Genomic DNA, 23,593 nt, shown 5'->3' on the forward strand with positions numbered 1-23,593 from the left:
AAACTGGCAGAGAGATTGAAGCCTAAAACAGGTGTTCTAAAAAAATGCCAGAACCTAACGAGATCTGGCTGTAACCCCTCAAATGCGGAAGTGACTCAGACAGACTTTACTGCAGCCCTGTGGCCACATCCTGCAGTTCGGGGCTTTTGTGGGGGCAGTTACTAATCTGCACGGCAGGGGGGCACAGCCTAGGCAGCCTCTGATCAGCAGAGTGGGGGGCTCGGCCTGGGGCAATAGAACCTTCCCAGCTGACTGCGTTTAGGGGCAGACACTTCTAGTCCCTGCAAATCCATTTACTGCTCAGCTGCTAACATCCACAGCCCCAGGGCAGGATTTGGCTTGGGAAGTGAAACTCTCACTGCTCAGCATCTAGCCCCAGGGCAGGCGTTATCTCATACAGCCTGGGGTCTTTGCAAGGCACTTTCCCAGCCCAGCCCTGCAGGCCTGAGTTACTTTCAGGTGGGGAATTCTTTCCCAAAGCACTCCAGTACCTCGCTGCTTTTTGTAGCCGGTTGGCAGGACAGCTACCCGTCCATATACCTTTCACGGCTCTGCAGAGGAAGCTGGTAACCTCCTAGTTCTGAAGGCAGACCTTACAGGCTTTAACAAAATGAGTAAAAAAAATCAAAAGAACAATTGATAGTTTCCAGAAAGAGAACAGCTTTTCAACCCTGAAGAGACTAATAGCAGACAGTCTCCAGATGATTGTTAGTCTCCAATACAAAAGGATCTTCTAGAAGAGACTATTAAAAACCTTAAAAGAGAGCTAGAAGAGAAATGGGGAAAGGCACATAAATCACTAAAAGAAAAATTTGATAAAGTGGAAAAAGAAAACAACTACCTGAAATGTGAATTGGAAAAGGTAAAAAAACTCCCAAGAAGTGCAGGGAAACAGAGTTTGCGAACTGGAAAAAGAAAATAACTCACTAAAAAAAAAAAAAAAATAGTGAAATGGAAAAAAATTCCCTAGAACAAAACAACTCAATTGGACATATACAAAAAGAAGTAAAAAAAAAAAAAAGCTAATGAAGAAAATAACTCACTAAAATGCAGAACTGAACAAATAGAAATGACTGATTCATTGAGACATCAAGAATCAGTCAAGCAAAACCAAAAAAATGAAAGATTGGAAAAAAATGTCAAATATTTACTTGGAAAAACAACAGACCTGGAAAATAGATCTAGGAGAGATAACCTGAGGATCATCGGACTACCAAAAAATTATGATGAAACAAAGAGCCTAGATACTATTTTACAGGAAATCATCAAAGAGAACTGCCCAGAAGTAATAGAACTGGAAGGGAAAATAGGAGTTGAAAGAATTCATTGAACATCTTCTGAAAAAGACCCTAAAATAAAGACTCCGAGGAATATTGTGGCCAAACTTCAGCATTTTCAGACTAAAGAAAAAATTTTACAAGCATCCAGGAAAAAACAGTTCAAATACTGATGCCACAATAAGGGTCACACAAGATCTGGTTGCTTCAACATTAAAGGATCGAAGGCCCTGGAATCAGATATTCCGAAAGGCAAAAGAGCTTGGAATGCAGCCAAGAATAAACTACCCAGCTAAGGTGAGTATTTTTTTCCATGGGAGAAGATAGACATTTAATGAAATAGAGGAATTCCATCTGTTTCTAAGATAAAAACCAGACTTAAACAAAAAATTTGATTTCCAACAACAGGAATCAAGAGAAGTAGAAAAAGGTAAAAGGAACTCTTGAGAACTGTATTTCTGTTGTGGATATACATAAAAACCATATGCATAATTTGATTTTACCAATATAACATAAAAAAGGAAAATAGAAATGGAAAGGGGATAGTGTCAGAAAAAGGGAAGAGGGGAGATAAAAAGAGGGAAACTACATGTGACAGTGAGGCAAAGGAAACCTATCATATCTGAGGGAACTTAGAGAGGGGGAGGAACATTGTGTGAATCCTACTCTCATCAGAGTTGGCTCAAAGAGGAAACAATTTACATTTTGTTTTACAGAGATTCTTTTCTCACTTCATTAAAAAGTGGGACAAGAAAAGGGAGAAGGAAAAAGAGTAACAAGGGAAGGGTACAAGAAAGGGGAAGGGGGACTTCCGGTTAAGATGGCAGAGAGGAGGCACACAGATGTGTAAGCTCCACGCTTTCTCTCACTATCCATTTCATTACAAGCCTCTGAATTAATGCTTGACTGAAAAAAACCCCACAAATAGTTACCAAGAGAAGCCATCCTTGAGATTCGCCAAGAAAGGTCTGTCTTTACTGGAGGGCTGGGATGATTTTAGATCGGGCGCAGGCAGCGGGCAGCGGCAGTGAGAGCATGGGAGCAGACTGGAGAGGGGGTGGGGAGTGATCGCAGCCGTCTCTGCCAGGAGAGCTTCGCTACAGGATTAGATACTTTACTCTGGCAGCAAGTCAGCAGCCCAGCAGAGAGGCTAAAAACACCGGGGGTGAAGAATACAACCCCAAACAGCTGGAGTCTCTCGGGACCTGGCTGCCTCCCCTTCCCCCACCCACAGTGACTCAGCACGCTCTGGGATCTCACAGCGCAAGTGCAGCACAGTAGGGCTAGTGCCTCAATGCTGCCCCCCCCACCCCCCGCAGTCTGTAGAGGAAGCTCGGTAACACCACCCAGCCCCTCCCCCAAAGAAAGACTCCAGTTTTTTCTGTTTTCCTTTGCTAGTTTGTCTTTGATTATTAGACAGAATGAGCAAGAAACTGAAGAGGACTTTAACCCTTGACAGCTTCTACACAGATAGAGAGCAGACTCTAAATCCTGAGGAGACTAAAAACAGACAGTCCCCAGGTGAATCCCCAAAGGAGGAGATCATCTGTTCCTCAGCACAGATGAACCTCATAGAAATGATTAAAAAGGCTCTCACAAGGGACCTAGAAGAAAAATGGGAAAAGCAGAGTGAGGCTTGGCAAAAGGAGAGGGAAGCTTGGGAAAAGGAGAGGGAGGCTTGGCAAAAGAGCCTGGAGAAGTCAGTTAAAGAGAGAGTGGATAAAGAAGTAAAATCCTTGAAAAATAGGATTGGTGAACTGGAAAACAAAATTGGCGAAATGGAAAAAAATTCCACAGAACAAAAGAACTCAATGGGATAATTAGAAAAAGACTTTTAAAAAGTGAGTGAAGAAAATACTTCACTGAAAATCAGAATTGAACAACTGGAATTGAATGACTCGAGGAGACAAGAAGAATCAGTCAAGCAAATCCAAAAAAATCAAACAATGGAAAAGAATGTGAAATACCTTCTGGGGAAGACAACAGACCTGGAAAACAGATCCAGGAGAGACAATCTGAGAATCATTGGACTTCCAGAAAAACATGATGAAAAAAAGAGCCTGGACACTATTTTCCAGGAAATTATCAAAGAGAACTGCCCAGAAGTCATAGGAACAGAGGAAAAAATAAACATTGAAAGGATTCATCGATCACCCACTGAAAGGGATCCTAAAATCAAAACACCAAGGAATATAGTGGCAAAATGCCAGAAGCCTCAGACGAAGGAGAAAATATTGCAAGCGGCTAGAAAAACCCAATTCAAGTATCAAGGAGACACAATAAGGATCACCCAGGATCTGGCAGCATCCACATTAAAAGATTGAAGGGCCTGGAATATGATATTCCGAAAGGCTAAGGAACTTGGTATGCAACCAAAAATAACTTACCCAGCGAGAATGAGCATCTTTTTCCAGGGAAGAAGATGGACATTCAAGAAGATGGACTCTCAGAATTAGATAAATCAAACCACAAAATAAATAAGAAAGAAGTCAAAGAGGTAAATAGAATACTAGAAAATTTAGATATGATAGATCTCTGGAGAAAATGTAATGGAGACAGAAAGGAATACACTTTCTTCTCTGCAGTTCATGGAACCTATACAAAAATTGACCATATATTAGAACATAAAAACCTCAAACTCAAATGCAGTAAGGCAGAAATAGTAAATGCATCCTTTTCAGACCACAATGCAATGAAAATTACATTCAACAAAAAACCAGGGGGAAGTAGACCAAAAAATAATTGGAAACTAAATAATCTCAAATTAAAGAATGATTGGGTGAAACAGCAAATCATAGACATAATTAATAACTTCACCCAAGAAAATGATAATAATGAGACATCATACCAAAATGTATGGGATGCAGCCAAAGCGGTAATAAGGGGAAATTTCATATCTCTAGAGGCCTATTTGTATAAAATAGAGAAAGGGAAGGTCAATGAATTGGGTTTGCAACTAAAAATGCTAGAAAAGGAACAAATTAAAAACCCCCAGTCAAACACTAAACTTGAAATTCTAAAAATAAAAGGAGAGATCAATAAAATTGAAAGTAAAAAAACTATTGAATTAATTAATAAAACTGAGAGTTGGTTCTATGAAAAAACCAACAAAATAGACAAACCCTTAGTAAATCTGATTAAAAAAAGGAAAGAGGAAAATCAAATTGTTAGTCTTAAAAATGAAAAGGGAGAACTCGCCACTAACAAAGAGGAAATTAGAGCAATAATTAGGAGTTACTTTGCCCAACTTTATGCCAATAAATTTAACAACTTAAATGAAATAGAAAAATACCTCCAAAAATATAGCTTGCCCAAACTAACAGAGGAAGAAGTAAATATCCTAAACAGTCCCATCTCAGAAAAAGAAATAGAACAAACTATTAATCAACTCCCTAAGAAAAAATCCCCAGGACCAGATGGATTTACATGTGAATTCTACCAAACATTTAAAGAACAATTAACTGCAATGCTAAATAAACTATTTAAAAAATAGGGATTGAAGGAGTCCTACCAAACTCCTTTTATGACACAGACATGGTACTGATACCTAAACCAGGTAGGCTGAAAACAGAGAAAGAAAATTATAGACCAATCTCCCTAATGAATATTGATGCTAAAATCTTAAATAAAATATTAGCAAAAAGATTACAGAAAATCGTCACCAGGATAATACACTATGACCAAGTAGGATTTATACCAGGAATGCAGGGCTGGTTCAATATTAGGAAAACTATTAGCATAATTGACTATATCAATAACCAAACAAACAAAAACCATATGATCATCTCAATAGATGCAGAAAAAGCATTTGATAAAATCCAACATCCATTCCTAATAAAAACACTTGAGAGCATAGGAATAAATGGACTTTTCCTTAAAATAGTCAGGAGCATATATTTAAAACCTTCAGTAAGCATCATATGCAATGGGGAAAAACTGGAACCTTTCCCAGTAAGATCTGGAGTGAAGCAAGGTTGCCCACTATCACCATTATTATTTAATATCGTATTAGAAACACTAGCCTCGGCAATAAGACTCAAGAAAGAGATTAAAGGAATTAGAGTAGGCAATGAGGAAACCAAACTATCACTCTTTGCAGATGATATGATGGTATACCTAGAGAACCCCAGAGATTCTACTAAAAAGCTATTAGAAATAATTCATAATTTTAGCAAAGTAGCTGGCTACAAAATAAATCCCCATAAATCCTCAGCATTTTTATACATCACCAACAAAACCCAACAGCAAGAGATACAAAGAGAAATTCCATTCAGAATAACTGTTGATACCATAAAATATTTGGGAATCTATCTACCAAAGGAAAGTCAGGAATTATATGAGCAAAATTATAAAAAAGTCTCCACACAAATAAAGTCAGACTTAAATAATTGGAAAAATATTAAGTGCTCTTGGATCGGCCGAGCGAACATAATAAAGATGACAATACTCCCTAAACTAATCTACTTATTTAGTGCTATACCAATCAGACTTCCAAGAAAATATTTTAATGACCTAGAAAAAATAACAACAAAATTCATATGGAACAATAAAAAGTCGAGAATCTCAAGGGAATTAATGAAAAAAAAAAATCAAATGAAGGTGGCCTAGCTGTACCTGATCTAAAACTATATTATAAAGCAGCAGTCACCAAAACCATTTGGTATTGGCTAAGAAATAGATTAGTGGATCAGTGGAAAAGGTTAGGTTCACAAGACAGAATAGTCAACTATAGCAATCTAGTGTTTGACAAACCCAAAGCTCCTAACTTCTGGGAAAAGAATTCATTATTTGATAAAAACTACTGGGATAACTGGAAATTAGTATGGCAGAAACTAGGCATGGACCCACACTTCACACCATATACCAAGATAAGATCAAAATGGGTCCATGACCTAGGCATAAAGAATGATATTATAAAAAAAAATTAGAGGAACATAGGATAGTTTATCTCTCAGACTTGTGGAGGAGAAAAAAATTTGTGACCAAAGATGAACTAGAGACCATTACTGATCACAAAATAGAAAATTTTGATTACATCAAATTAAAAAGCCTTTGTACAAACAAAACTAATGCAAACAAGATTAGAAGGGAAGCAACAAACTGGGAAAACATCTTCACAGTTAAAGGTTCCGATAAAGGTCTCATTTCCAAAATATATAGAGAACTGACTCAAATTTATAAGAAATCAAGCCTTCTCCAATTGATAAATGGTCAAAGGATATGAACAGACAATTTTCAGAGGACGAAATTGAAACTATTACCACTCATATGAAAGAGTGTTCCAAATCATTATTGATCAGAGAAATGCAAATTAAGACAACTCTGAGATACCACTACACACCTGTCAGATTGGCTAAGATGACAGGAAAAAATAATGATGAATGTTGGAGGGGATGCGGGAAAACTGGGACACTAATGCATTGTTGGTGGAGTTGTGAACGAATCCAACCATTCTGGAGAGCAATCTGGAATTGTGCCCAAAAAAATTATCAAAATGTGCATACCCTTTGATCCAGCAGTGTTCCTATTGGGCTTTTATATCCCGAAGAAATACTAAAGAAGGAAAAGGGACCTGTATGTGCCAAAATGTTTGTAGCAGCCCTATTTGTAGTGGCTAGAAACTGGAAAATGAATGGATGCCCATCAATTGGAGAATGGCTGGGTAAATTGTGGTATATGAATGTTATGGAATATTATTGTTCTGTAAGAAATGACCAGCAGGATGACTACAGAGAGGACTGGCGAGACTTACATGAACTGATGCTAAGTGAAATGAGCAGAACCAGGAGATCATTATACACTTCGACAACGATATTGTATGAAGACATATTTTGATGGAAGTGGATTTCTTTGACAAAGAGACCTAACTGAGTTTCAATTGATAAATGACGGACAAAAGCAGCTACACCCAAAGAAAGAACACTGGGAAACAAATGTAAACTATCTGCATTTTTGTTTTTCTTCCCGGGTTATTTATACCTTCTGAATCCAAGTCTCCCTATGCAACAAGAGAACTGTTCGGTTCTGCAAACATATATTGTATCTAGGATATACTGCAACATATCCAACATATAAAGGACTGCTTGCCATCTAGGGGAGGGGGTGGAGGGAGGGAGGGGAAAAAAAATTGGAACAGAAATGAGTGCAAAGGATAATGTTGTAAAAAAAAAATTACCCTGGCATGGATTCTGTCAATATAAAGTAATTATTAAATAAAAATTAAAAAAAAAAAAGAAGAAAACAAAAAAAAAAAAGAAAGGGGAAGGGATTCAGAGGGAGGAGGGAGGGATACTAAAGAGGGAGAGCTGCGTGACATTAGTGGGACCAATAAGTTTAATACTAGGGAAGAAGGGGAGGAGGGCAAGAAAAAGAAAAGTATAATTTGGGGATATTAGGATGGCAGGAAATACAAAATTGGTTATTTTAACCGTAAATGTGAATGGGATGAACTCTCCCATAAAGCGGAGGCAGATAGCAGACTGGATCAAAAGTCAGAACCCTACAATCTGTTGTTTACAGGAAACACATTTAAAACAGGGAGATACATACAGAGTAAAGGAAAGGCTGGAGTAGAATCTATTATGCTTCAGGGGAAGTCAAAAAAGCAGGGGTAGCCATCCTTATCTCAGATCAAGCAAAAGCAAAGATTGATCTAATTAAAAGAGATAAGGAAGGAAACTATAGCTTGCTTAAGGGTACTATAGACAATGAAGCAATATCAGTATTAAACATATATGCACCAAGTGGTATAGCATCTAACTTCCTTAAAGAGAAGCTAAGAGAGTTGCGAGAAGAAATAGACAGCAAAACTATAATAGTAGGAGATCTCAATCTTGCACTCTCAGATTTAGATAAATCAAATCACAAAACAAATAAGAAAGAAATTAAAGAGGTAAATAGAATATTAGAAAAATTAGTTATGATAGCTCTCTGGAGAAAACTGAATGGTGATAGAAAGGAGTATACTTTCTTCTCAGCAGTTCATGGAACCTACACAAAAATTGACCATATATTAGGACATAAAGACCTCAAAATTAAATGGAGGAAGGCAGAAATAGTAAATTTTTTTTTTCAGATCACAATGCAATAAAAACTACATTCAACAAAAAGTTAAGTGTCAATAGATCAAAAAGTAATTGGAAACTAAATAATCTCATCTTAAAGAATGATTGGGAGAAACAGCAAATTATAGACACAATTAATAATTTCACTCAAGATAATGACAATGATGAGACATCATATCAAAATTTATGGGATGCAGCCAAAGCAGTAATAAGGGGAAATTTTATATCCTTAGAGGCTTACTTGAATAAAATAGAAAAAGAGAAGATCAATGAATTGGGCCTACAACTTAAAAAGTTAGATAAAGACCAAATTAAAAACCCCCAATCAATTACTAAACTTGAAATTCTAAAATTAAAAGGAGAAATTAATAATATAGAAAGTAAAAATACTATTGAACTAATAAATAAAACTAAGAGTTGGTTTTATGAAAAAACCAATAAAATTGATAAACCTTTGGTAAAACTGATTAGAAAAAGGAGAGAGGGAAATCAAATTAGCAGTCTTAAAAATGAAAAAGGAGAACTTTCCACTGATGAAGAGGAAATTAAAGAAATAATAAGGGGCTACTTTGCCCAACTTTATGCCAATAAATTTGATAACCTAAGCGAAATGGATGACTACCTCCAAAAATATAGGCTTCCCAAATTATCAGGGGAAGAAGTAAATTGCTTAAATAGTCTCATTTCAGAAAAAGAAATAGAACAAGCTATTAATCAACTCCCTAAAAATAATCCCTGGGGCCAGATGGATTTACATGTGAATTCTACCAAACATTCAAAGAACAATTAGCCCCAATGCTTTATAAAGTATTTGAAAAAATAGGGAATGAAGGAGTCCTACCAAATTCCTTTTATGACACAGACATGGTACTGATACCTAAACCAGATAGGTTGAAAACAGAGAAAGAAAATTATAGACCAATCTCCCTAATGAATACTGATGCTAAAATCTTAAATAAGATATTAGCAAAAAGACTACAGAAAATCTTCCCCAGGATAATACACCACAATCAAGTAGGATTTATACCGGGAATGCAGGGCTGGTTCAATATTAGGAAAACTATCAGTATAATTGGCCATATTAATAATCAAATTAACAAAAACCATATGATCATCTCAATAGATGTAGAAAAAGCATTTGATAAAATCCAACATCCATTCTTATTAAAAACTCTTGAGAGTATAGGAATAAATGGACTTTTCCTTAAAATAATCAGTAGTATCTCTTTAAAACCAGCAGTAAGCATCATATGTAACGGGGACAAACTGCAACCATTCCCAATAAGATCAAGAGTGAAACAAGGTTGCCCACTATCAACATTACTATTTAATATTGTATTAGAAATGCTAGCTTTGGCAATAAGAGTTGAGAAAGAGATTAAAGGAATAAGAATAGGCAATGAGGAAACCAAATTATCACTCTTTGCTGATGATATGATGATATACTTAGAGAACCCCAGAGACTCTACTAAAAAGTTATTAGAAACAATCCATACCTTCAGCAAAGTTGCAGGATACAAAATAAACCCACATAAGTCATCAGCATTCTTATATATCACTAACAAAACCCAACAGTTAGAGTTACAAAAAGAAATTCCATTTAAACTAACTACTGATTGTATAAAATATTTAGGAATCTATCTGCCAAGGGAAAATTAGAAACTTTATGAGCAAAACTACAAAACAATTTCCACACAAATTAAGTCTGATCTAACCAACTGGAAAAATATTAAATACTCTTGTATTGGGCGAGCAAATATAATAAAGATGACAATACTATCTAAATTAATCTATTTATTTAGTGCTATACCAATCAGACTCCCAAAAAACTACTTTGATGAACTAGAAAAAATAACAACAAAGTTTATATGGAAAAACAAAAGGTCAATAATTTCAAGGGAATTAATGAAAAAAAAAATCAAATGAAGGTGGCCTAGCTGTACCAGATCTAAACTTATATTATAAAGCAGCAGTTACTAAAACCATCTGGTATTGGCTAAGAAATAGACTAGTTGATCAATGGAATAGGTTAGGTTCAAAGGACAAAACAGCCAATAACTTTAATAATATAGTGTTTGACAAACCCAAAGACCCCAGTTTCTAGGATAAGAATGCATTATTTGACAAAAATTGCTGGGAAAATTGGAAATTAGTATGGCAGAAACTAAGCATTGACCCACACTTAACACTGTACACCAAAATAAGGTCAAAATGGGTTCATGACCTAGGCATAAAGAATGAGATTATAAATAAATTGGAAGAGCATAGGATAGTTTACCTCTCAGACCTGTGGAAGAGGGAGGAATTTATGACCAAAGAAGAACTAGAGATCACAATTGACCATAAAATAGAAAATTTTGATTATATCAAATTGAAAAGTTTTTGTACAAACAAAACAAATGCAGACAAAATTAGAAGGGAAACAATAAACTGGAAAACATTTTTACAATCAAAAGTTCTGATAAAGGCCTCATTTCCAAAATATATAGAGAATTGACTCTAATTTATAAGAAATCAAACCATTCTCCAATTGATAAATGGTCAAAGGATATGAACAGACAATTCTCAGACAAAGAAATTGAAACTATTTATAGACATATGAAAATATACTCCAAATCATTATCAATCAGAGAAATGCAAATTAAGGCAACTCTGAGATACCACTACACACCTGTCAGATGGGCTAGAGTGACAGGGAAAGATAATGTGGAATGTTGAAGGGGATGTGGGAAAATAGGGACACTGATACATTGTTGGTGGAATTGTGAACACATCCAGCCATTCTGGAGAGCAATTTGGAACTATGCTCAAAAAGCTATCAAACTGTGCATACCCTTTGATCCAGCAGTGTTTCTACTGGGCTTATACCCCCAAAGAAATACTAAAGAAGGGAAAGGGACCTGTATGCCAAAATGTTTGTGGCAGCCCTGTGTGTAGTGGCTAGAAGCTGGAAAATGAATGGATGCCTATCAATTGGAGAATGGTTGAGTAAATTATGGTATATGAACCTTATGGAATATTATGTTCTGTAAGAAATGATCAGCAGGATGAATACAGAGAGGCTTGGAGAGACTTACATGAACTGATGCTAAGTGAAATGAGCAGAACCAGGAGATCATTATATACCTCAACAACGATACTGTTTGAGGATGTATTCTGATGGAAGTGGTTCTCTTCGATAAAGAGAGCTAATTCAGTTTCAATTGATCAAAGATGGACAGAAGCAGCTACACCCAAAGAAAGAACACTGGGAAATGAATATAAACTGCCTGCATTTTTGTTTTTCTTCCCGGGTTATTTCTACCTTCTGAATTCAATTTTCCCTGCGCAACAAGAAAACTGTTCAGTTATGCACACATATATTTTATCTAGGATATACTGTAACTTATTCAACATGTAAAGGACTGCTTGCCATCTGGGGGAGGGGGTGGAGGGAGGGAGGGGAAAAATCGGAACAGAAGTGAATGCAAGGGATAATGCTGTAAAAAATTACCCTGGCATGGGTTCTATCAATAAAAAGTTATTAAAAAAAAAAGAATTTGTTACTTCCTTCAAGGTCCAGTACGTGTGCTCTCTCCTACTTGAAATTATTTTGGGGTCCCAATTATGAGATTATGAGAAGACAGCTTTCTCTGTCCTCTAATTACATGCCACTTACTTGTCTATGAATTTATTGTATCCCTCATAGAGAATCCCTCCTTATGCTCATGGAGAACAGAAGCTTCTGGAGGACAGAAACTATTTTCTTTCATGGAGAGATCATTTTATTCTAAGTTTCTCTGCTGTCACAGTGCCTGGCATACAGTAGATGCCAAAGAAGTTCTCATTTAATAGAGTGATTAATTTTTACCTTTATATATATGGTGTAATTCATTACACATAGTAAATATTGAATTTCTTCTGCTGCTACCAATGTTTTGACAAAACAATCAATTAATGCCTACTATCCTTGTTAATGCAGCCATCACTCCCAGCCCTTAACTCACCATTCATGAGCTAGGAGTCTAAATCTGCATGAGTCCTGATTTAAAGATACATTTGAGGCCTTTGTGTCTCCCTCCACAACCCAATCAGCTGGAATTCAAACCTCTAAGCCAGCACTTTTACCTGTGAGAATGATGCAATCATGTTCTTTAAATCCAATTGCAGGATGTTGCCAAGAAATGGAAGAGGAGTAGGACCTGGTGGGAGCTTCCCCCTTTTGAATCTTTGGCTCCATTGAAACAAGAAGATCAGCAAAAGAACACAAGCCAGGAGGACAGAAGTGGTGAGTCCCCAAGGATCCATTGCCCTCAGAGATGGTCCTACAGCTCTAAGAGGTACGAGTTCAAGTATTAGATTTTTGTAATCATTGATAGAAAATAAAGGGTGGCAATGCCCAGCCAATAACTGGATAGTTTTGCAGGCAGATACTGTTAGTTTTCCATTAACCAAGGAGCAAGAGGTGATTAAGGAAATGTCTACATGTCTGTTGCTTTGCAATCAGTTCCTAATCTGAACCTGGTCCTAAATCACACAGGGATAGTTGGGGCAGGGAAGGATTTTGTCTCATCTTTTGGAGGTTCATGGACTATCAGCAATCAGATTTCTGTCAGCCTATGGGGCTTTGTTGAGCTAAGGAAAAAGCAAATATCCAAATTCAGTCTGAGAGGAGGTGGTTAAGGAACCCAGAATCTACAATTCTGCACACTTGATCTCACAGTAGAGGTCAGGTGATATCTTCTTATCTCCTAAAGTACACTAGGCTTAATTGACATGCTTGTTCTTTCCTCACTTTGAAGAACATTCTGTTTGAGAAAGAAAGGGGCAACCAAATAAGTATTGGCATGCCCTGTCTCCTTTCTATCTCTTTAAGCAGTGACCCTGTATCCTTAGTGGTCCTGGCCAATATTTATTCCTTTCTTATTCTTCTTCATCAAACCTTTGGTGTCCCCAACATTTTTTCATCCCTCAGTGTCTTCTGAGCTTTTAATCTTCTTGACCCTGATCTTTCAGATTAATATTTTTTTCTGGCATCAATCCTTGATAAGATTCTCCTTCTGTCCATCCATGATATATGCTCTCATCTACTAATGATACTTCATGCAGAGGAAGAACCCATCTCTCTCAGACCTCCCTATTCTAGCTTGGAGAAAAAACAGGCCTCTGGTTGATTATGACTATAGTTACTTTTATTCTTTTTAGTCCTCTCATTTGAATTAATATGGAGCCTATTTTTCTATTCATAATGACCTCTGCTTTCATCTCATGTGCCAGACACGGAGCATCACATTAGAATGTATGTTTTGCTCCATGTTTGAATTACTCTTTAAATTTTCAAAGATAGTTTAGTGTGTCATCAATGGTCAGTGGACAGAGAGGTAGGATCTCAGCTAATCACCATTCACTGTTTGCCCTGTTTCTTCCATTCACAGAAATACTATTTCCTGAAAAGTTTGTCTAAAAGCACTATTGTACAAAAACTTTTTGCTTTTTTGGAACAAAGGAGATTGATAGATTCAGAGAGAAAATAAAAGCATAAAGAAATAAGATTCTTACCCAAAAGTTTGCTAGAGCTAACTAAACCCCTCTCAAGGGAACTTGCTATTACATTCTAGATGTGACCATTTTCTCCTTGGACATATCATAAATATCACAAATCATGGTCTGATTTTTTATTTCATTGCCAGACTTTAAAAGGTGACAAAGAAAATGTTACTAGTGCAGATTCAACTTAACAAAGTAACAGATACACACACACACACACATATATATATATATATCCCCCACCTAGGAAGCTGGTTGTTAACCAATAGATGTCTTGCATCCTGCCTCATTGGATGAATATTTTAAAAATAACTGTCTGTGCTTCAAAAATGTGACTAGCTTGCCATTTCCATTGTTAGAGTCAGTTCCTTCATTGATATAATCACAGAACTCTTGATGTGTGCAATAATAATATTAATAATAATAAAGTTTCACACTTTCTATTGTTCAGGCTTTTTGCTCAAAAAAACTTCATGAGCTCTGTCTCATTTAATGCTCACAGCCACCCATCTAAGTAGGTACTATTATTATCTCAATTTAACAGTTATTGAATCTGAACCAAATGGTGGTTAAGTAGTTAGAGAATAATAGCAGAAATGTCATCCTGGCTCTCCTCCTGTTACATTTCTAATCTTGGTGAGGTTCCTTCCTATCCCTAGATCTCATTTTCCTTCCCTGATTAATGACACTGTTGAACTAAAAGATCTTGTTCTCAAATGGTGAACCCCTGTTTCCTGTGATTCCCTCCAAATCCTAATAAATCATCCCCACCCATTTCAAAGATTTGGAAAATTGAGCAGAGATCTGAAGGTATTTATACAAGGCCACCCCCCAATGAATAGCAGGCAAAGCTGTGATCCTGCCTGAACTATGGACTCACTCAAACTGAAATGAACTTCTTTCTTTGTTTACAGAACACACAGACCCTGCTGATGTTTCTTTTGAAGTTGCCATGAATTTCTGGGCAAGTTTGAATTTCTTTGCAACTTATCTGTGTATCTAATCCAATACTGTTATTATTTAATTCCTTCTCGGTTTCACATGGAGGGAATGATGATGCAAGGACAGAAAAAGCATAAGGTGGATTCTGGAGGGAACCTTGAATGAACCTTCTGATCATCAATATCATTGTTGTTGGAGGGACACAAATTGATAAATATTTTATAGAACTTCCATCTCAGAATTCTTCCTTTTGCCTGTGTCAGTTTCCACATTTATTAAATGCTAACAGTAGCATCTGTTGTTGTGGAGAGGAGATAATATTTGTAAAGCACATCAAAGCATTATATAACTATTATTATAAATTTTATTTTATTCATTCCTCAATATCTTACTGGAATGATTTACATGAACTGATTTGAAATGAAATGACAAGAACAAGTGAAATATATGACACAATGGCAATACTCTACAATTATCAATTGTAATTGACAACTTTTCTCAGCAACGCAATGATCCAACACAATTCTTAAAAACTCATGATGGACAATATCATCCATTTCCAGAGAAAGAAGTGATGGACTATAAATGCAGACCAAAGCATATTTTTAAAACATTATTTTTCTTGTTTGGGTTTTTTTATCTACACTTTCAATCATCATAACACTAATATGAAAATGTGCTTTGTACAATTGCATACAGGTACAACTTGTATCAAATTGTTTTCTATCACTGGGTTGGGGTGGAAAGGAAAGTGTAATTCAGGTTTTAAATTGATTTGAAATAAATATCATCTAAAACGATTGGAAAAAATAAAATATCATTCAAAAGTATCTAAATTTTGACTTCTGGCCTGCATCTTATTGTTTTATCTCAAGTTTCTTGGGATACAAAAAGACTAATTGATTTGTCAGAGTCACATGGAAAATATGCGTTAAAAGGATGCATAAAACTTGAACCAAGATTTTCCTGACTTCACTATATTGTGCTGCTTCCTGTGTTGCTTCTCATGTCTGTCTGACCCCTCCTGAGTTTCCTTTTCTGGATCTTCATGTGGATCATACTCCAACCATGATGGTAGAGAAGCTTTATATGGAGTTTAAAAAGATGCATATATATATTGTTTAAGTCACCAAACCCCTCAATATCTGGGTTTCTGCATTTAAACAAGATGGGTAATACTTATGTAGCTCACCTAATTTATTCTCAAGAGGATTAAGGAAAATGAAGTCTGTAAAGTACTTGGTAGACCATAAAGTGTTAAAGAGAGTCAGAGAATCATAGATCTAGAGGTGGATGGAAGCATGAAAATTATTGAGTCTAGTGGCTTCATTTGAATGATGAGGATATGAAGCCCTAGTTGGGGCAAGTGACTTGACCAAGGTTACCTAAGTAATAATAAGCAAAGCTGCGATTGCCAGATGCTCTGATACCAAATCTAAGTATCTTCCCAGGATACCAACTCTTCCTTATTATGTTCACTGCTGGTTTCATTGGAGCCTTATAATGGTCAAAGGAGATGCAGAATCCAAATGGCATTTTACACTATAAAGTACTATAATTATAACTTTATATGAATTTAAAATCTATATAAAGATCTCATATTGATGTAGCTTTTCTCATTATTGCCTCCAAACTGGCCCTAGCATAGAAATTGAAGTGGAATTCTATCTTCTTCAATATACTCTGTAAAGTTTGATTGTGTAATGCACCCAGTGCCATTTTATCCCCAAACCAGGTTAACCCCTGGAGGACCTCATCAATGAAATGGAATCTTTCTGGCTACTGATGAGCATGTGTCTCCCTGATAATAATGACCAAAAGGTTCATTGAAAGTGAATTCTGTCTCTCCAGAATTCATGTGAATTTCTTGTCCATGCACCAAGCATCTTCCATCTTCCATTCGTGTGTGAGAAACTAGTTAACAAGAATTGAATAGTAACAGTGCTGAATTAAGTATGTAGAGAAATTTTAAAGCAATTTGAATCTGCTCAAAAGTCCATGTCAAGTTCGACAGAGTCCATGAGATTTCACCAGGATCCATGTCTACTATAAACCCAGAAAAAAAAGTTCATAGTTTGATGTGAGTCCATAGTTCAGGCAGAAATTGTCTACAGGTGCAGAATTCGGGGGTGAACAGGTAAATGTTTAAGAACCAACTTCCCAAAAAACATATATCTCTCACATTTATAAGTGGAACCTGCACTATTAACATTTTCTTCATCACATTTAAAATAATAAATCAAGCTATGATTTGTGGCATTTGTCAGAAGTCCAGGTATAAACGGTCACAGTTGGAATGAAACGACAGTAATCTCCACACAAATAAAGACAGATTTAAATAATTGGAAAAATTTTAAGTGCTCTTGGATAGGCCAAGCGAATATAATAAAGATGACAATACTCCCTAAACTAATCTATTTATTTAGTGCTATACCAATCAGACTTCCAAGAAAATATTTAATGATCTAGAAAAAATAACAACAAAATTCATATGGAACAATAAAATGTCGAGAATCTCAAGAGAATTAATGAACAAAAAATCAAATGAAGGTGGCCTAGCTGTACCTGATCTAAAATTATATTATAAAGCAGCAGTCACCAAAACCATTTGGTATTGGCTAAGAAATAGATTAGTGGATCAGTGGAAAAGGTTAGGTTCACAAGACAGAATAGTCAACTATAGCAATCTAGTATTTGACAAACCCAAAGACCCTAACTTCTGGGATAAGAATTCATTATTTGATAAAAACTGCTGGAATAATTGGAAATTAGTATGGCCGAAATTAGGCATAGACCCACACTTAACACCATATACCAAGATAAGATCAAAATGGGTCCATGACCTAGGCATAAAGAACGAGATTATAAATAAATTAGAGAAACATAGGATAGTTTATCCAGACTTGTGGAAGAGAAAGAAATTTGTGACCAAAGATGAACTAGAGACCATTACTGATCACAAAATAGAAAATTTTGATTACATCAAATTAAAAAGCCTTTGTACAAACAAAACTAATGCAAACAAGATTAGAAGGGAAGCAACAAACTGGGAAAACATCTTCACAGTTAAAGGTTCTGATAAAGGCCTCATTTCTAAAATATATAGAGAACTGACTCAAATTTATAAGAAATCAAGCCATTCTTCAATTGATAAATGGTGAAAGGATATGAACAGACAATTTTCAGAGGATGAAATTAAAACTATTACCACTCATATGAAAGAGTGTTCCAAATCATTATTGATCAGAGAAATGCAAATTAAGACAACTCTGAGATACCACTACACACCTGTCAGATTGGCTAAGATGACAGGAAAAAACAATGATGAATGTTGGAGGGGATGCGGGAAAACGGGGACACTGATGCATTGTTGGTGGAGTTGTGAACGAATCCAACCATTCTGGAGAGCAATCTGGAATTATGCCCAAAAAGTTATCAAAATGTGCATACCCTTTGATCCAGCAGTGTTTCTATTGGGCTTATACCCCAAAGAAATACTAAAGAAGGGAAAGGGACCTGTATGTGCCAAAATGTTTGTGGCAGCCCTGTTTGTAGTGGCTAGAAATTGGAAAATGAATGGATGCCCATCAATTGGAGAATGGCTGGGTAAATTGTGGTATATGAATGTTATGGAATATTATTGTTCTGTAAGAAATGACCAGCAGGATGAATACAGAGAGGCTTGGTGAGACTTACATGAACTGATGCTAAGTGAAATGAGCAGAACCAGGAGATCATTATACACTTCGACAACGATATTGTATGAGGACATACTCTGATGGAAGTGGATTTCTTTGACAAAGAGACCTAACTGAGTTTCAAGTGATAAATGATGGACAGAAGCAGCTACACCCAAAGAAAGAACACTGGGAAACGAATGTGAACTATCTGCACTTTTGTTTTTCTTCCCGGGTTATTTTTACCTTCTGAATCCAATTCTCCCTGTGCAACAAGAGAACTGTTCGGTTCTGCAAACATATATTGTATCTAGGATATACTGCAACATATCTAACATATATAAGACTGCTTGCCATCTAGGGGAGGAGGTGGAGAGAGGGAGGGGAAAAATCGGAACAGAAACGAGTGCAAGGGATAATGTTGTAAAAAAATTACCCTGGCATGGATTCTGTCAATATAAAGTAATTATTAAATAAAATAAAATAAAATATTAAAACAAAACAAAAAAAAAAAAAAGGAATGAAATGACCGTGTCTCTTAAAATGCATTGAGTTGGCTCTAGCATACTTTTGGGCAGGAATCTCATTTCTTTATTTTCTTCCTAAAGTTCTCAAAATCTCTTTTGTCCCAACAGAGCAAGAGATTATCATAGAATAGACACACTTTCTGTAAAAGGACAAGATGGTGATAAATGAATTCTAATTAGTTGCATAGAATCATTCTTAAATTGATTTCTGTGTGCTGACCATTGAGGACACATTATGTTCATTTGGAATCTTAGAGCTCTATGGGCAAGGCAAAGATAGGGCAAGGCATAAATTCTAATGAGATGCCCCTGACATGAAAGCAAGTATTAACAAAGAAATGTGTTCCATATCAGTGCAAATATGAAGACCAGAAAGAATTACAGTAGCTATGGTCACAATCTTGCTCTAAGGTCTCTGGTTATTCTGTAAGCTAGAATGGGGCTGGTAATCCATGCAGGTCTGTGACAGAGATGGATTATTTTTGCTCTGCTTTAAGTGTCCTTAGTATATGAGGGCATCAAGCATGGTCAGAAATTGAGTATAATCAAATATTGATAGTAGCCTGAAAAAGGCACTAATATGAAAATTCAGGGTTAAGGAGAGTAAAGCTCATAAAACATTCAGGGATGTAAAACTGATGGGAACACCAAAGTTCTGCACCAGAAGAATTCAAAAGGGATAGATATTGGGGAGGGCACCTAAAACCAGTAGACCACTACTTAAGGAGACAGAAAGAACACAGGGCATGTCAGTGTCTATTTTATTGTCCCATTCTATCTCAAGAATGCTCTTCACGGTGGAAAAAGAACAAGGATAGCTAAGAAATCCATTAAACCATGTAGCTTAAAAGATAAGAAGATGGTAGTGAACTTTTTTTCCTGATATTCTTGTCTTTTTGAAACCAAGTATTCAAAAGCAAGAAACTCCCACCAGGTGCAACTGCTATTCCTTTTCTTGGCAACATTTTGTGATTGGATTGGAAGAACATGACTGCATCCTTCTCACAAGGAAAGGGGCTATATTTGGGGTTTGGATCCTAGCTGTGGGGTTATAAGGAGAGACACAAGGGTTTCAAACTCAATCAGAACTCAAAGTGATTTAGAGTACTAAGTCATGGGTGGGATTTAAGGGCTCTATGAGGGATATCTTCATTAGCAATGATGTCAGGACCATGTTGATTGTTTTGTCAAACCTTTAGTAGCAGCAGAAGAAATTCAACGACATGACCAAATATAAACTATGTGTAATACATCATACTCAGCTCTGGGATCTAAAAACAAAAATGGATCATTCAATTAATGAAACCTATTTTAATAGCTACTATGTGCCAGGCATTGTTCCAGGCATGAGAGAAACCTATGGGGAATAAAACACACACACACACACACACACACACACACACACACACACACACACTTATACCATTCAATGAATTTCAGTGACTTCCTATGACCTCTGTGATTAAATACAGTCTAATCTCTTTGCCATTCAAAGCCCATCAAAATCTAGCTTCTCTTGACTTTCCAGTCTTCTTATACCACACTCCCTAAACACATATTCTTTGATCCAGTGACACTGGTTTTCTGGATATTCAACAAAGATGAAACAATCTCAGCTCCAGGCAACTTTTCTGGCTATACCACAATTTCCATCTATTGTCTTTTTTCTTCCTTGAGGTCCTAGCTAAAATGTTATCTGCTACAGAAAGCTTTTCCAAATTTCTCTTATCTCTAGGGATTTCCCCTATGACAATTTTTCCTATTTATACTAAAGATAGGCTTGTGTGTGTGTGTGTGTGTGTGTGGTGTGTGTGTGTGTGTGTGTGTTTGTAAGTTCTTTCAGGGTAGACAGGAATTGTTTTTTATTTACTTTTGCATATTCAGCACTTAGCAGAGTACCTGCCACACACTAGGTGCTTAAGAAATGTTTATTGACTGAATGACTGAACATAGACAGGGGAATGAAAAATGAGAAGATTGGGAAATAGAGGAACTATAGGAAAAGATGAGGAAGTGATGGCTCTTAAAAGTCAAACAGAACATTTTATATTTGAATTGGAGTTCTTTATACACATGATCAGATGTGGAATTTAGGAAATCTATTTGTCAGTGGGACTTGGTAACATGGATTGAAGTGGGGAGAAGGTAAGTCAGGGTGACCAATTAGAAAGCTATTGTATGATGAGAGACGTGAGCTAACAAAAACCTAAAGCAGAGTGGTAGCTGGGTGAGTAGAGAGAAGATGTGTATAAAAATGTCACGAAAATTGAAACAATTGGCTATTGGAGATTAGTAGGGGAGGAGAGTGAGGATGATACTGGGATTGCAAGTCTGGGTATCTAAAAAGATGGTGCTGATCTCGACATTAATAGGGAAGTTCAGGATGGAAGGTTTGGGGAGAAAAATGTGTCACTTATGGACATGTTAAATTTGAAATGTCTATAGGACATCCAGATTGAAATATATTCAGTAAGTAGTTGTTATCATGAAACTGTTGTCAATCAAATCCACAGACACCTGAATTTTATGCATGGGTCTTCTTCCTTGGTCCTTGAGCCATGGAAGTATATAGAGAAAAAAGAAGAAGGCTTGTAACAGAATTTTGGGAGGTATCCATGGTTGGTAGGGATAACCTGGATGAAGATCCAGCAAAGGAAACTGAAAAGGAGCCAGGCAGCATAATGTAATGGAATCACAGCTGGCCTAGGTCATGAGAGACCCCTCTATGTGACACCAGAGAAGTCACTTAACTTCTTAGCAGCCCAAATAATACGGTCTAAAACGATAAGATCCAGAAAAGATGTCAATGTTTAGGAACATTTTAATCACTTTTTATTATTCTCCACATTATAAAAAGAGCTAATATTTCATTGTCATGTGAATTTCAATATTTAGATTAGTGATCTTTTGGAACTTAAAGTGTTTGATGCAAATTCTGGGTAACTTACACTGGGGAGGAGAGGTTCTTACACTCCTGTTTTCTCAGCAATTTTGTGCTGAACATAAGAGGAGTCTTAAAAAGAGGAAAGAGGATTGGTGAATTGAACATTAGGCAAGTTACATGTTCTAAAATTTCTTCACTTTCCCAACAGTCACTTGTTTTATCTTGGCCATTACTTGGGAACGATCACAGCTCTAGAGAAAGATTGCTTCGTGGGAGTATTGGGAAAGGTGACCCCACAGAATGACTTACAAGTGATAACAATCTCGGTTTTTAGAATGACTGTAGCTTCTTGAGATAGTCATGAATAGAGTAGCAATGTTGTAGCTAATGTGAGCCAGAGAGGGCTTTATTTCAAGATTCAACTTAGAGAGAGTGAGAACATTTGTATTCTTTCCATTTCCATTTAGCAAATGGAAGTAATGGATCTTAGACATTAGTTCTCAAAAGCAAATGACTAATTGGGCAGCTAGGAGCTGCCATCTGTCTCTTGACAAAATGACTCCAGCACATTGGAGTTCCTTTTAGGTTTGTTCTCTATCTCTTGCCTACTCCAGTGATGTCTTTTGCAGTTTCCCAAGGACTCTGTCTTCTCATTAAAAATGCAATTTCCTGGTCAATTCAAAGTGTCGTTGAAGAACTTGACACTTCTGTCTCATATCAGAATTGTGAATGATAGTTCTGAGTATTTCTCTGATATAACTAACACAGCTAAAGTAGTTTTTTCATGGCTACTGCTCCCACTCATCTCCCACTCTTGCTGATCATGAAATTCTAAACTTGTTCCTAGAGGACAGGCTTCTGTTTCAAGTGATCTTCACCACAATGGGAAGGCAGGGATGAGGAGAAAGAGATCTAGAAGAGAGGTAGAGTGCCAAGAAAATCCAGAGAGAACAATTGAGTCAGAAGGAGAGTATGGCCAATAATATCAAATATTTCATAGAAGTCAAAAGATAAAGAGAGATTAAAGGCACAGAAATTTTTACTAAAAGATACTTTAATGTCAGTGAGAACAGTTATTTTTGAGGAAAGAGAATTAAATCATCTCAAGTTTTTCAGTGAAATATTGAGTTAAAGTTTTCTGGTAAGAAGACTGGGGATAATGTGAGAGATGTAAGTAGAAAAAAGACATCTTGGAATAGATGCTGAAGAGAGGGAGGCTGGGAGTAAGAGAAGGATCCTGTTCTCAGTAGTAAGAATGTAGAAACAGAGAAGTTGTGTCTCCATAGGGCTAGGGAACAAGGAAGGTTGGCAAGGAGGTCAATTTAAGATGGAGCAGCTTCTCTCTTAGATCAAGAAGCTGAAAGAAAGAAAGTGATAAGAGATGGAGTGAGGATCTGGGAAAACATGGAGGTATGAAATCAAGAGAAAAGTGTAGATGCAGAAGGTGTGGGCCATAGGAAGAGATGGCAATGTGTTATAGTGGATAGAATACTGAACTCAGAGTCTCAGAAATATGTCTGGATTCTGCTTAGCATGTGGTAAAGCTGTGTGGCCACAGGCAAGACAAGAAGATTAGGTAAGTATCACAGATTTTGCAATTGAATTATGTTTAGTTGAGTTCTGATCAGTTCTTCAACTTCATGAATACAATCATAGTTCCTTGGCAGATTGAAGTATCATGTTGAGTTGTAGAAGG

The 23,593-nt window shown here is 36.5% G+C and overlaps 1 protein-coding gene across 5 annotated transcripts in view; it reads right to left on the minus strand.

Moving 5' to 3' along the window:
• The window catches only part of LOC127552033 (cytochrome P450 2C23-like), a 123,864-nt gene that overhangs the window by 43,723 nt on the left and 56,548 nt on the right, over nt 1-23,593 (minus strand). For 3 of the 5 annotated variants that reach the window (XM_051982390.1, XM_051982388.1, XM_051982387.1), the window contains exon 2: nt 12,449-12,522. The exons of the other annotated variants lie outside the window; for them this stretch is intronic. In XM_051982390.1, the coding sequence (XP_051838350.1) occupies nt 12,449-12,522 (74 nt within the window). The remainder of the gene's footprint in view (nt 1-12,448; nt 12,523-23,593) is intronic. 5 annotated transcript variants of the gene reach the window in all.

The sequence above is a fragment of the Antechinus flavipes genome, chromosome 2 (genome assembly GCF_016432865.1).
Source record: "Antechinus flavipes isolate AdamAnt ecotype Samford, QLD, Australia chromosome 2, AdamAnt_v2, whole genome shotgun sequence".
Taxonomy (NCBI): domain Eukaryota; kingdom Metazoa; phylum Chordata; class Mammalia; order Dasyuromorphia; family Dasyuridae; genus Antechinus; species Antechinus flavipes.